Genomic DNA, 15492 nt, shown 5'->3' with positions numbered 1-15492 from the left:
ATCAGTGATAGTCATGATAAAAGATTATTGGTGATAGCTACTGTGGTAATCAAAGTTGTTAGTATTCTTTCAAAGTTGATCACTATTTATAAATCTATCATTGATAGTCAGTAATAGCCTTAAGTATTGATATTTCAAGGTTGATTCCAATTGATGAAAGTGAATCAATGATAGCTACTGATAATTGGTAGCAATGATAGCTACTGATAGAATAAGTTTAATTGTTTACAAACCACGGGTTTTAGGACATAAAATCCAACATTAAAATCAAAATTCTTCTTGATTGCTATCAAGTAAAAATAATTTGACAAAATCTCTTTACTAGAAAACACGTTCTTTTCTTTCAAATCGTGAGCAATGTATATCTATAATCACTTGGAAATTACCATCATCAATCATAGGCGTTGAAGAAAGAACAACAGACAAAAAATACTTAGCTCCACTAGAAACAACATTAGAAGACATTTCCAAATATGAACTAGTGACATGAGCAACTAAAGGTTGTCTTGTATTGTGTTCCTTATGTCTTGTATTGTGTTCCTTATATCCTTACTTTTTTTAGAACAATTCAAGCTATATCCTTATCTTCACGAATTGGAACTACATTTTGAACATCATTCATAACAAAATCTAATAAAGTTGAAAGTTCTATAGAAGAAGTAGATGCGTTCAAACAAATCTCCTTCACTATTAAACCCATAAAATCTTCAAAAATTATTGTATCGTCTACTAAAACTGTAATAGATTTGTAATTCACATAATAGTGTTCTTCATTCCATTTTCCACTATGAAAAACAACTATTGGAATTATTGGGGTCGATGCCCTAAATCTCGTAGGGTCCTATAATTTGTAATTTATTGTACAAACTTATTATTTTTTTAATAAAATATATGATGTTTTATTTCAAAATTAGTTGCATTAACCACAAACTAATAAACTAACATCCAAGGTTATCTTGTAACTTAAACATGTATGTAGAGACATACGGTTGGATCATGTTTAAGTGATAACTTAAATGGTCTGTAGTAGATGGATAAGGTTGGATACCTTATCTTGGTGACACTACAAGTATAGGTTGCTTTGTAGGTGTTACAATTGTTGTAAAGTGCTACAAATGTTCTGGTCTTAAGAATTCATGTGGAGACATGTGAGCCCGATATTCTATAAAAAGGAGTTTGTATAAGACCAGACCATAAAATGTTTAGTCTCATTATATAACGTCGTTCATAATAGAGACTTGCATTTCACTAAGATGACCATAGATAACATGGCCTGAATTCCAAGTGAGTTGTGAACTCCTGCCTATGAAGGTGATCTTTTGATTTGTATGGGTGAGAGTGGTCAGGTCGCCTACTCAACAAACCTACCATTTTTTGGGATTCATCTGATTGGGGAGATGGGAACACAGCTACACAAGAAGGAATTCACTCCTTCCCCAACGTCGAGGTAAGTAGATAAATTGCTCCCTTAAAGGCTGATTCTGAGGCTTGAACAATGTGGTGTCACACCCTCTCTTGGCTCGAGAGGAGTTCAATCATAGTTGGACTATAATTTATTGTTCATTAGATGAATTAGTGGTACTTAAGAAGTTAGATGTAACTACAAAAGCAAAACGGTAATTTTGGCCTAGCTATACTTACGAGAAATTGGTGAAGAGTCGTCGTACTGTCGATTAGTTATATCCAATGGACACAGAAATATATCTATAGTACGAAGAGTGCAGCTGATGGTATTTAGTGGAGTGTTCTTCAGTTAACGAATGGCGAATAATTTAAATTAAAGAGTTCTATTAATTATTCACGTATCATCGATGCTTCAAGTTACAAGTCCATGAGGTCTCCTTGATAACTCAATAGGACTAAATGAGAATCACTATTTGAATTAATTTGAATTGTTCAAATTAATTGAAGGTCCCATGACATTTTTATATATGTCCCTGAGTTGTGTCGACATTCCCAAAATTTTTAGGAACATTATAAAATATATTAAAATATCTAACATAATATTAAGAATAATGAAATTTTAACCTCATAGAACGTGACATTTCGGAAAGGAAATATTTCATATATCCATATCATTGTTCTAAGAATCCTAAAATCAGGGGGGAGATATAAATCTCCCAAGTCTTAAAAGCCAGCTCGATTTTATCAAAAAACAAAAACAAAAACAAAAAATTGCCACTTCATACAGCACTCATAAATATCATACTTGTCCCATCATACAGAATTTGACCACCCAAATATGGGAGTAATTAGGATCATAATGTTGCAGTCTTATTTACATGAACACTAAATTTTAGGTTACTTTGCAGCAAAGGAAGAACACAATATTTTTAAAACATAGAGATTCCAACTGCAAGTACAGCTGCAGGATTAACCTTCAAGCATTTTTAACACACATCGAAGAGCTATCGGTTAGCCTGATTCTGAGTATCGTGCTTTCGAAAAAGTCTCTTGATAGCTTCTTCCTTCTCATCAACAAAGTCGATAAACTTATATATAACCTGAGTCCAGCTTGAGTTTGAATTGGATGACACCAATTCTGAATGAGAAGATTCCTTCTGTTGTCGTATGTAGCGAGCAAATTGTCGAACTATGCGGAGCAAAAATATGAGAAGAGCAACGAGTGAAAAGGCGCCGCACAACAGATACAGACCCCAGAAGCTGACCAACTGAAGTTGGTTAGGCTCAGATTTCCTTCTCCTCTCTCCAGGACAACCCATCTTGCAAAACCACTTCTCATGGATCTTCTGAAGCTTTCCATTCTCAGAAAGCTTTAGAATTGCGGTTGACATGTCTACTGCAAGTGGAGATCCTCTCTGAAAGGCCTGGTTGTAAAAGCATAGCATTAACGGAGTGCAACAATTCCATGGAAATGGTAACATAGGATGCCATAAACTGGCACTAGTTTGAATCCAATAGAACTAACAGTTTTTAAAATGATGTCATGACTCATAAGATAACCACATAAAGTACTAACAGAAACATTGATAATAGAGATTACCACAGGCATTTACATCTCAATTGGCTAACTCAAAACAAATGATAAATGCCATAATATCCTCGATGCAATAAGTTATAATATTTGTGGTTTGCCCCCAAGTTTCCAACCAAACAGAAAATAATGCACCTACTAAAATATGTGCAGTCACCAATTCTCTCCTAGTCTAGTTAAAGCACGGAGATGTCGATATCAAGATTTCAATTTTACGGATATATCGATAAAATATCAATATTGATGGATATTTCTGTCATGAAAGTTATAAAATTTATTTAGATTAATAGTTAAAGTTGTTTTTACTCTTCAACTAAGTTATGAATATTGTTATTAGTATTCCTATTCATATTGGACTAAATAGATGATATTGGAGATATCAATGGATATTTAATATCAATGTTGAACCCTTCGATTTACAGATATATCGACATATTGATTGATATTTTCATCATTGAGTTAAGAGAAGGTTACTCACAAATCCCCATCCACTCTTGGTGAATGGCTGTCCGATCATTCCGAAATCATTCCTCCCTGATAAGAACAATTCCATATATGGAAGTTCATCTATAATAGCCGCCACCCCTCCTTTTTTGAATGGCCCCTTCAGCAGTGCTGATTCATACTCTTCTGGAGAGCCTAGAGATACAAGCCTCGATCGTGGAAGGTAAAGACTCTCGGTCAGATAGCTATACGCAAACGATCCTACCTGGTAGCCAATTGGCTGTTCATTAGTAATCAAGTCATCAAGTCCTTTAATGGGAGATGAAAGCTGCTGAACTGTAAGGATTGAAGTGAGACTGGCTGTATAGCTTGATGTGATAACCATCAATAAGAAAAGCCACACCACCATTACCATACGTCCAAGTGGACTTACAGTAGCTTCCTCTGTAATTTGAGTTGTGAAGTCAGAAATCTTGTCAATATATAGTAAATTTCAAATTTGTATTTAAGCCAGTAATGAACACAATAAAGACTCATTTACATGGGTAGCTCATGCAGTCAGTTAGAAACATAGGCTATGATATAGAAATGTCTTAAAAATTATTTGAACAGGAAAAGGACCGGCAATTAGAAAAACGAGGTTTTCAACAATGAGTTTCAAAACAGAATTTACCTTAAAGTGGACAGTAGCTATTATGTACTTGAAAAGAGATTAGGCAGAACAAATAACTCTTAGAGAATGCACATTCATCTAAATAACTTAATGCAATACCCAGTATCGTACTTTCATCCTATAAGTTCTGATAACCAAGTAGTAACAGTATAATGAAGAGAATGAGGTCTGATAACCATGTTAATACCCATCTGTGCAAATATTTTTAAGGTAAATTGAAGCAAAAATATAAATACAAGATTCCAGTGAAAATATTACGGCTTGTCAACATTTTGAATTTATAAATTTGATCTTCTTAATAACATATATATCGGTGAAAATAGAGTGGATTAAATGACAAGCTATTGGAGTGCGATATCTCTTATATATTCTTAGTTGAGTTTGAATTTGAGTCAAACTTGCCCAATATTCATCAAGCCCACCAAATCATGCTGTTTCTTCTTATTTTAGACACTGCTTGTTATAGAAAAACAAAAACAAGTAAAAGAAGCAAAAGAAAAAAAAAATATCTTACGATTCGTTTTAAACAATGTCGAGAAGCTGAACCTGCAAGATGGAAATATTTTCAGATACTGTTCTGAATCCATTAATGCAAAAGGTTAACTTATACTAAAGGAATGATGTATCAAAAAATAGCTGTGATATTGAAAATTTTCCACTTGTTGATTTATATGTAACCGCCTTCAACGCTGAAAGCACTTACAATATTACTGTCACTAGCTGCCTTTTTGGTGGACCACGGAAATCATCATTTACTCGATGCTCAAGAAGCCATATGACTGCCCCTATCATAAAAAAGGACGCCGATGTTACGCACCACATCTCTACTGTAAATGGTTTAAGGAACACCCAAGCATTTGACTTTGAATTTTTTATTGGAGCCACAATAACAAGACCGGTAGAAGCAAAAGGCTGAGAAAAATCCACGATCCTTGTGCGATTGGTCACAATTGCAATATCTCCAACAGCTGCATCAAATATCTGACACAAAAGGAATGAGAAAGTAACAGCTCCGCGATAGACTTTTGTCAGAGAAGAAATAAATCTAATCCACACTCACGCTAATATAAGAATGAATTTAATATACACACTAATACACCTTGTTTCGTAAGTAGGTTACAACTGCATATAGAAAATAACAATTTACTTTTGTTCTTCCTACAATATTTTCTTTCCAGTCTATTTCCAAATCTAATTCACTACTTCTCTAAGATTGTTTGATTAAATTGCACCGAACCTTTTGGAAATGGATTCATCATTTTTGCTAGAGGATCTTAGATGGCAAGGTGCGGTAATTAATTTCAAATGCTAATACACCCTAGAGAGCACATGTAGTCCACAAGAAAATGGAACCAACAGATATTCTGCCCCTTAGAAACCAAATAAAATCATTCCTTTACACCATTCATAAATCCTGACTCTCGAGCTTTACAGATAGTTTACTGAATCATGTTGACACTTTCTGAAAACCACAATCCCAGATTGAATTTATTCTCTTTAGGCGCTCAGACATCAGAAAAGTAGATAATATAATATTTTACTTACACCATTTGCAACGTTCTTCACAAGGTCATCATAACTAGGATTGGAGGAGCCATTTCCAAAAGGTATAAATCTGTAAGGAACATCATAAGGAACCAGCTTTCTTGCTTCATTGAACAGATCGATGCAGTATCCTTCAATGTTTTTGTGGCTTCCATTGACTGCAGTAACAAATTCAACAAAACTTACTCTACGTGGCACTCCAATTATTAATGGTCTTTCATTGTTTGCAATCACCCATCCACGCGGTTTTTCTCTCTTTCCACCAGGCCAGGTAACATTGCCAAGCGTCTGGTTCAGGTGGGAATAACCAATTCGTTTCTGTTTCAGAGTTTCTGGAGATTGGATTGTAAAGCCTGTGACATTGGACCAATAACCAACTCTACGCAGTCCCATCTGATCGATATTAATCACCTCATAGCCTCTATTGATAACGTTCCGATCTGAATTAAACTCAATCCGACCACTTAAACCAGTAAAGTTTGCCTGCAACAATATGCTCAACAGTAGAGCACCATCATCAAATATTTTGAGCTTTCCCCAGGACATTCTAGATGTATTTAAATCATGAAACTTGTTCTTCAATGAGAAGGTAATGCTCCTACCTTCATTTAGAAACTTATCGATTGCACGTGCAACTACTTGAATGGTATCATAGGCACTAAGAGCATAGACATTCAAAGAAGAATTTCTAGAGTCTTCTGGCAGCATGTTCCTTAACCTAGACCATAATGTTGTTTTTCGGCTGGATTCAGGAATATGTTGACGAAGTACAACCACACCTTGAAGGATGTTTATAGAGGTTTGTTGCACGGGCAGAACAGAATCTAAGGTAGTAGAAAGCCAATCTGTTGCCAGCCACACATAATCACTTGTCATCATATCAAGTTGATGGGCTATTTTGAAGATACTTAATCTAGGATCAGGATTGACATGAACAACATAGACACGAGGACCAAGCAACTTGGAGTTATTGAGTATGATTGTGATTTCACTGAGATTAAAATGACAAGGTAAGGGTATTTTGTAAGAAATTTTAAACATCCTCTTGTCAAGCTCATCAGTTAAAGTGGATATTCCATTTCTACCATAATCATCATCCACAAAGATCATGATCACCTCCTTCCACTCATAAAAGTCAATTAAGTCTGCCATAGCAGTCATTTGATAGGCATCACTCTGAGTAGTCCGTAGGAAAAAGGGGAATTGGAGAGCAGATAAAGTTGGGTCAGTGGCAGCATATGATATAAGAGGCACTTGGAGATTATTAGCAATCTGTAGAACCATATGAGCTACAACTGAAGATTGAGGCCCAACTATGGCTACTACATCTTTCTCAAGAACCTGAAAAGCTGTTGCACAAGGGAGAGAAGTCAGAAAATGTGACATAAAACAAGTAGACATCAAGACAATTTAATATAAAAAGAAAAGTCCAGTATAAGAATTCAGGGCCATATATTCAAAACGGGGGCACTAAAGGATATAGGTAGAAAAGATGGTGAAGAAATAGCAGACAGCATCAGGAATGAAGGAGTAACAAATTTCCACCTTCACATACGAGTTCATCCTAATAACAATCAAAGACATAGTGTGGGGATAACACTACCACAGCCATTTCCAAAATGTTGCCAAATTTTCGAACATATTATGAATGAAATATGTGTACAGTGACATACCTCCAATAGAACCCAAGAGAACATTACAATGTGTATCTGCCATGACCAAATTCAGCTTTGTTCCATTGAGAATGGAAGGATCTGCATTCACATCCGAAACTGCGGCTTCCATTGCCACCTTTGCCGCTCTTCCTATAATTGAATCAAAAGTGAAAACTGCACCAATGTTCACAACCGCAGGCCTTTGGCAACAAGCAGAACCAGCAAGAAATGCCCATATCGAACTAATCAATGTAAGAACTAATAAGCTCTCCATGACCGAACAACAAACTTAATCTGCCAAACCAGCCTTGGCCCAGGAAGACTACTAACTGATTCAAGCTTTCACAAAGCTGGAGACTGCTGAACAAGCAAAGAGCTATTGGTGATAACAAGGAAAGCTTTAAATGAAGAGAAGGAGCTCAAGAACATAGACCACAGAAGAACAAGCATTCCACCGAAAAGTTTCAGTACAGAACTATTTACTACCAAATCTTGTATAGAGCTCGTAAAGAATAAACTCAAGTTAACCATAGCTACTTCAGCAACACAAAATCCTCAATAGTAAACCGTGAACAGGAAAAAGATGTAGGTCAAGAATAAGTACTAAGGAAGGCAAGAAAAACGAAGTAATGGGGGAATGGCACGTCTTATCAGAGAGAATCATTCGAATCCCATTGACGGTAAAAGAAAATAAACACAAAACCAAGAACGTAAAAAAGAGAATAAAGATTGACTTCCAAAAGCAAAGCTCAGAAATGATCAAAGAAATTTACTCGGAAAGGATTTTAAGCCAAAACAGGACCCTGTTCCCAATTAATGCAAGCATCCGATTTGATGCCCAAAAGCTGTTTAACAACGTGGTGCTGGTTGCGCCGATGATCCCATCAATCATTTTCGATCGACGCTTACAACTCCGAGCAGTTCTCCGACAATGTCCACCAAACCACTACTGTTACAGAACAGACTTAACAACTGCAAGTTCACAGGAAACAAACACAAAATTTCTCTCCTCTTACTGATTTGCTTGTCAAAGCTAAGAATCACTGAACCGCAGAGTTTTTTTCCATCGAACCACACGCCAGTCACTGAATTAAACTGAAACAGGACATTACATAGAATTACAAATGCGACATCAATCTACTTCTAAAACAAAATTTTACAATGGGGATTCGGAGAAAATCGATCAAGAACACTTACAGAATCGCGAAGCGATAATGGGAGGATCACTTGCATTGTTTCCAACTGGGTAAACATGAATTTGACTATTCTCCACCAATCAATTTCTGGTTGGATTAGGAAGGTGGATTCATAAATTTGTATAATAACACGTCTTGATAATACAATAATGTACAATAGTTATCATAATTTGATAGAGTTTGACAAGAAGGAAGAAAATGGTGATTAGAAACAAGTCGATAGACAGTCCGACACCACAGAATGCTCACCTTCTTCAAAGAATCAAATCCTTCTTACGAGTTCTCTTGCTTCTCGCGAGCTTTTAATAATGGCGTCTTCAAATCCATTGCTCTTCCTTCACTAACCGGATCCACTTTATCGACTTCTCTAAGCTAATCCTTTTTTTTTTTTTTTTTTTTTTTCTATTTTTTGTTTTGGCAAATTACAAAATCTGCCCATAAACTAGTGGGATGATTGTAATAAATTTACAAATGTATTAGAAAGTACTTCGAATCACCTTATAGCAATTGTACTAAAAAAAATTAATTCAAGGTTGATTTCATAGGTTTTTTTAAAAAAATTAAATTAATAAATTAACATTCAATTTATAGACAATTTAAATTTTAAAATTTTAATTAATAAATAAACATTTCACCCTCTAAAACAAGTTAAAATGTTGTCCAGGTATATTATATCTATGTTAGTGAATGTTGTTACTTATCTTTTAGTCTTTAGAATTTGAGATCAAAATATTACGGTCTCATTTGGTAATCATTTTAGCTTTTGTTTTTGTTTTGTTTTTGAAATTAATCTTATGCACACTATTTCAACTTCCAAATTTCTCCCTTTATTATCTACTATTCACCAATAGTTTAAAACTAAATTCTGAGAACTAAAAAAACAATAGCTTTCAAAATGTTTTTTTTTTTCTGGAGTTTTGCTAAAAATTAATAATTGTATTTAAGAAATACAAATTATTGTAAGAAATATGGATGAAATATGCTTAATTTAAAAAAAAAACAAAAATAAAAAACCAAATAGTTATCAAACAGGGCCTACACTTATAGTTTTTAAGTTTTGAGTTTTATTTTAATTTAGTTCCTATATTTCAAAATATGTTACAATTTTAGTTCTTAAGGTTTGAGTTTTGTTTCAATTTGGTCTCTAGATTTCAAAATTTATATTTTTAGCTCGCTTGTTCACTAAGTACTCACTTTTAATTTTGGTATCAATGTCTATTAATTCATTTAAAATAATTATAGCGTAAAAATCTAAGATTAATTTTAATACCGGTGAGAAAATATAGTGAAACTTAATTAATTGTAACTCTTTTATTTTTTTTTTAATTAACACCACTAATAGTGAGTATAGTGAACAATTAAATTTAAAAAAGTAAATGGACCAAATTGAAACAAAATTCTAATATGTAGGGTAAAATTATAACATTTTAAAAAGCAGAGACAAAATTAAAATCAAACTTAAAACTTAAAGTAAAATTTTGAAATCTAAATATACATTTAGTTGAAAACTATAGACATATAGAAATATTTATGAAAATGTAAGCCATTGTCGAATTTTCATGTAAGTGTCGAATTCATAACTACATAGGGGGCGTTTGGGGTAAGGATTATCATCAAAATATAATAATCACGTAAAAACTATTTCAAAACCTCCAATTAACTACCGTTAACATTATTTCAAAACCCCAATTTGCTACCATATTTACTATTTATTATAGTTTTTACTATTTTATATTCATAATTTTTTTGATTATTTGCTACAGTGTTTACTATTTCCTTCTCAAACTAAAATAATCTACACCTCAAACACAAACTATCATAACCTAACTATAATAATCTAAGACTATAATAACTAACTTATTGCCTCAAATGCCTCATAGTGTCATCATTTAAGGCCATCAATGAACAAATTAGGTTATTTTTTTTAAATAACCAATATAGCAGTCTTGGGCTTTTGGCTTGGTGATAAACGCACACAGACCGAGTAAAGTGTGAACAAGAGAAAAAAAAAATTAGAAAAGATCCAATCCGACCAGCAACGTTTTTCAGTTATCTACAGTTAGATACGGTGAGTAATTGGTTGCCAACATTAAGTGAGACCCTTATAATTATTTCTTCTTTATTGTTCCCGTTTGTTACTAAGATGGTTAATCTTGAGATATATTTTGTGTATGTCTCTAGTTGTGACTAGAGAGAACTCGTTGTAACCTATTATTAATTATAGTGGAGATTTTTCAGTTTGTGGTTTTTTTTTTATTATTCCTCACATTGAGAAGGTTTTTCCATGTTAAAATGTCTATTGATTACTATTATTGTTACTAGTTGATTAGTATTATTTTAGATTCCCACAAAGGGGAATAATTGATCCTAAAAGTGTAGTATTTATTCCAACACATAAAAATGTGAATAAAAGTGTCGTCATGCCCATAAAATAAAGAAAATAATATTTTGAGTAAATAAAAGTTAAATCTAATTCTCTAACTTAAACCACTGTTAAACTTTTAACAACTTCTAAGAGCTCGTGAGGAGAAAAGTAGAAGTGCCAGTTGAGAAATGGCAAAGATCGGACCTTTTTCTCTTATAAAATGATTGAAAAGTTCAAAACTACACCACCTCTGGTCATTAGTGAATGCGACTGATGGCTAGCGAGATTGGTGGGAGAAAAAAGTTACCTATTTTATTATGTAGAGAAAAAGTCTACTTGGAAAGGAGATAAATATTGTAACATCTAGCTAAATTTCATTTAATACAGATTTCGTTTTTAGCTTTCCATTTTTTACAGTTTTGTTTCTTCCTAATCTTTATTATTTGGTTATCAGATTCGGAGGTAATTTGTTATGTCGTGAAAACTATTTTCTTGAAAACAAATTTGACATGACCTAAGTGCGAACCGTCAAATTTGACATGACCTAAGTGCGAACCGTTCTTTGTAGTTCTCTCCAAGATTGACACCACCCACTTTCAGACGTGCATTCGTCGGTTGGATGGTTGAAATTAAATCAGGAGAAAAATACTTGCTCAAAATTGGAGAAAAAAGCAGATGAAAAGATGATATCAAGAAAAAGCATTAAAGACAATTAATCCTAAAATGTTTTTTTTTTCCAAATAATTAAAGCTTCAATGGATAACAACATACATGTGGGGGAAGGCTCTCTACTCCCACTCTCTCCATATTTGCAAGTCTATAGAAATGTTTTCATATTTATACCATCTAGTCACTCCTTAATTCTCTAATGTGGGATAAATGAAAAGTTTCATGTGACTACGAATCTACATAGAGATTAGGAGGGCATGTGCCCCTCAAAGTATCAATTTTTTTTATTTTTAATATATATTATAAGCAATAATTAATAATATACGTTAAGGTAGCCCACTAAGATTTTTGTAGGGATTTCTACAGATATAGTCTTAATTGTAGACTCATATTACACCTTTGTCTTTAACATTTAATTTATTTAAAAAAATAGGTCTATAGAATACAAATTTTCACTAAAGTTGATGTGTATTTATCATTTAGGTCTCATCCATATTTTTTATAAAACAGAAAAAAAAAAAAAATTGATTCTCTCTCCCCCATGCACAATCTTAGGGCTTCATGCCCATTGATGTTGCTTTTTAAAAAAGAAAAATACATTGAAATCTTCATCCTCCTCCCTCTTCCCTATTCTTTCTTCCTTCTCCTCCCTCCTACCTATTCTTTCTTCTTCTTCCTCCTCTTTTTCTCCTTCCTAACAGTGTGGTTGCAGACAGACGACTCGGGACAACCTCGCGCAAGGCGAAACTTCGGCATCGGGCAGGAGCAGATCCGACGTGGGCTCGAGCAGAAGACAACTGTTTGATTGTATGTCCTAAAACTTGCAATTTGTAAAGTTAAACATTTTCTATTATCAATAACGATGTTATTCAACATTTATTCAATAAAATTGTTATTGAATTTGTAAATTGCAATTATAAAGACTAAATCCAATAAACTAAGATCCATCGCTATTATATGAATATTTGAAATTTATGTGGAGACATAAAGATGGATCAAGTTCGAGCAAATAGCCAAAACAGTCTTTAGTATACGAATAAGGTTGGGTGCCTCATTCTGGTAACACTATTGAATGTGGCTCACTTTGTGGTTATTACATTTTGTTGTAAGGTACTACAAATGAAGTGATCCTGATTTGTTCATGTATTAACATGAGAAATGGGGGCGTCTCATGCAATGAGTTTGCATATGATCGAACCAAGAAATAGGTCACTCTTACTTTATAACGTCTGTTTAAGATTGACTATTTCGCTTAGATGACCTAAGTAACTCAATCTTAATCTTGAGCTAACTATAAACTCCTATTTATTCAGAATTATCATTAGATTTGCGTAGGTGGGGATTGGCTCAACAGCATCGGCTCAATAAACCTCTAAGTTTAGAGGTAAGACTGGGTAAATAGCTGGGGACATAGGGTGAAAGATAAAAATCGCGTATACTCGATTTAGGGATAAAAGGAAGGTTATTCTCTTAAGTACTGAATCCAAGTCTTGAACAAGGGGCCCCACCCTCTCATTGCCTTGAGAGGAATCCGGTTTAGTGATTGGATCACAAACCAATTGTTCATTAAAGAATCAATGGAATTTGAGGAGCAAAACATAATTTTGGGGGGTAAAACAACATTTGACCCAGCCGTTATTACGAACAACCTATGAAGGGTCGCCTTAGTGATTATGGTTAAATCAAATGGACACAAATATATCTATAATGAGGAGCGTGCAACTATAGAGTTATAGTGGTGTGTCTCGGTAGTTAACGAACATTAATTAATTTAGTCTAAAGAGTTTAGCCAATTAATCTCAAATCGTTAGAGCTCATGATTGGTAGGTCCATAAGCTCGCTCTACTAGCTCATAAAACATGAACACCTTGGATTAGTAAATTGAGTGAATTTGAAATTAATTCAATTTGAAGTGTTCAAAATGAATTTAGGGTTTCAATTTGAAGTATTCAAATTGCATATTAAGATTTGAATTTGAATTGTTCAATTCCAAATTAGAGTTTGTATAATCATATATGATATAATTAAACGTTTAATTTATCGAAATTAAACGAAATTGGAGATTTTATAATATTTAAATATTGATTTAAATATTAATTACACGAATAGGATTCACGTATCAAATAGGTGTTTAATTAATTTAATAGTTGATATTAAATTTTGTTTAATTAATTAAAACTAAATTATTTTTCAATTTGAAAATTTTGATTTTGAAATTTGAGTTTAATTAATTTTAAATTAATTAAATAAGACTTCAATTTTATTTTTGATTTTAGATAATTTTGAATTAATTAAAATTGAAAATTGGAAATGGAAATTAAAAAATTAAAATACCTTAGTGGAGTTTTCCACCATTTGTGAAATAGAAGGTGGATTCTCTTAATCCAACCACCTAGCGCACTTCCTTTGATCAATTTGAAGTGGCATCAACCGTCTCCATTAGTGCTTGTATGAAGAAGAATGATAAAACTCTTCAATTTTATTGATCGAAGGGATTTTTGAGCTGCTGGAAAAGTTTTCTACAGTGGTGTTCTTCTTACCAAAAGCTCACTCCATTCCCTTCACAAAATTCACTTTAATCTTGAGTTCCACCACTCAAATTCAAGACTGAGAATAGTAGAGAAGATCTCTTGATGGTTCACTGAGGTGTTGAAGCTAAGAATACGTGGAGAGCGACTTGGATTTGGAGGATTCTTCAAATGTATGATGTCTTGAAACAGTTTTGTTGAAAAACCTGTTTTACATGCTTTTAAAACTCAAATTAAGTGTAATTAGAGTGCTTATTAATTCTGATTGCTTCCGTTGCGTGCTTCTACATTCCATCAACAACGTGGTTGCAAACGGACGATGTGAGATGGTGTGGTGCGGGGTGAGCTTCCGGCATTAGATGCAAGCAAATCCTACACAAACTCGGTCAAATCCAATCGAGGGCGACGCGACCTCAAGCAAACGAATGTCGTGAGAAGACATGACGAAGCTTCCAGCATCGGGTTGGAGCAGATCCACGCGCGAACTCGGACAGATCCAGTCGACGAAGCTAGACAAGAATATCTGGCGAGAGATTTGGACAAGATGAAGATGGGGAGAAAAAAAAAGGCAAAGATGAAGAGAGTTGTTGGACACACAAAATAAGAATAAATGTGTATGTGTGTATATATATAATCGTTTATTTTATATAAATGATGACTGTTTTTGTATTTAGATTTATTGTTTTGTGATATATATGCTTATATATATATTTTATGTTGAACATCAAGTTCGTCTGTGATTTATATACTAGGGTAAATATTTTTATTGATTTTCGACTATTTTGAATTTATGATATATGATATATACACGCTTGTATATATATTCTGAAATTTATGTTCTAAGGTATATATAGAAAAATAACCATAAATATTTGAGTATATATCAAATATATTTACTAGTATAATACATATATTTTTTAGAATGTTTCCAAATAAACAATAGAATATATTAAATGCACAAGTGAACAAACAATAAGATATCTCACATAATATCAAAAATCAACATGAAAAACAAAATGGTGATTTATGTCAACAATTGAATCAATCTCTATTTTATATATTGTGGTATATTTCATATATTTGTTAGAATATTTTTAAATACCTAACAACATGTTATGAGGTATAATTTAAATAACCATGAATCTAAAAAAAAATAATACGTGAAACCAACAAAAATAGAAAATAAAATTTTATTAAAGACATTTTCTCTCTCCAATTAAATTAAATAAAGGAAAAAATCTCAACAAATAAATTGAAAATGTTAAAAAAATCATATTAAATACCCTTCATGAAAAAATTATGAAAGCTTCGTAAATAAGAAAATATATATAAAAATCATAATAAATGTAGTTTTTATCTCCATCATTAAGAAAGCTTCGTAAATAAGAAAATATATATAAAAATCAAAAATAAAAATAATAA

At 33.0% G+C, this 15492-nt stretch overlaps 1 protein-coding gene across 5 annotated transcripts; it reads right to left on the bottom strand.

The window, feature by feature from the left end:
- Positions 1-2164: 2164 nt before the first annotated feature.
- LOC120088124 (glutamate receptor 3.7-like) lies at positions 2165-8944 on the bottom strand. 5 transcript variants are annotated; one of them, XM_090305540.1, is made up of 10 exons: positions 8758-8944; positions 8510-8595; positions 8329-8407; positions 8086-8261; positions 7331-7669; positions 5658-7006; positions 4816-5093; positions 4627-4658; positions 3474-3883; positions 2165-2828 (listed from the first exon to the last, which is right to left on the bottom strand). In XM_090305540.1, the coding sequence occupies exons 5-10, from the start codon at positions 7584-7586 to the stop codon at positions 2409-2411; spliced, it is 2745 nt and encodes a 914-aa protein (XP_090161666.1). In that variant the 5' UTR covers positions 7587-7669; positions 8086-8261; positions 8329-8407; positions 8510-8595; positions 8758-8944; the 3' UTR covers positions 2165-2408. The 5 variants fall into 5 exon arrangements, with proteins under 5 accessions (XP_090161666.1, XP_090161667.1, XP_038901128.1 ...); XM_090305541.1 differs by having other exon boundaries at positions 8086-8258; XM_039045200.2 differs by having other exon boundaries at positions 7331-7672; positions 8086-8407.
- Positions 8945-15492: the final 6548 nt, after the last annotated feature.

Source organism: Benincasa hispida, chromosome 10 (assembly GCF_027475165.1).
Source record: "Benincasa hispida cultivar pf3 chromosome 10, pf3_genome.v1.1, whole genome shotgun sequence".
Taxonomy (NCBI): domain Eukaryota; kingdom Viridiplantae; phylum Streptophyta; class Magnoliopsida; order Cucurbitales; family Cucurbitaceae; genus Benincasa; species Benincasa hispida.
The sequence above is the reverse complement of the archived record's forward strand: the minus strand, read 5'-3'. Positions and strand labels throughout refer to the sequence as shown.

Bases quoted from the DNA above. Each gene is read 5' to 3' on its own strand.
- LOC120088124 (XM_039045200.2), bottom strand. From the start codon at position 7,586: ATGGAGAGCTTATTAGTTCTTACATTGATTAGTTCGATATGGGCATTT. The intron at 7,007-7,330 runs GTATGTCACTGT...CTTGTGCAACAG, and splicing joins TCTCTTGGGTTCTATTGGAG to CTTTTCAGGTTCTTGAGAAA. The intron at 4,659-4,815 runs GTAAGTGCTTTC...TCCATCTTGCAG, and splicing joins CAGCTAGTGACAGTAATATT to GTTCAGCTTCTCGACATTGT.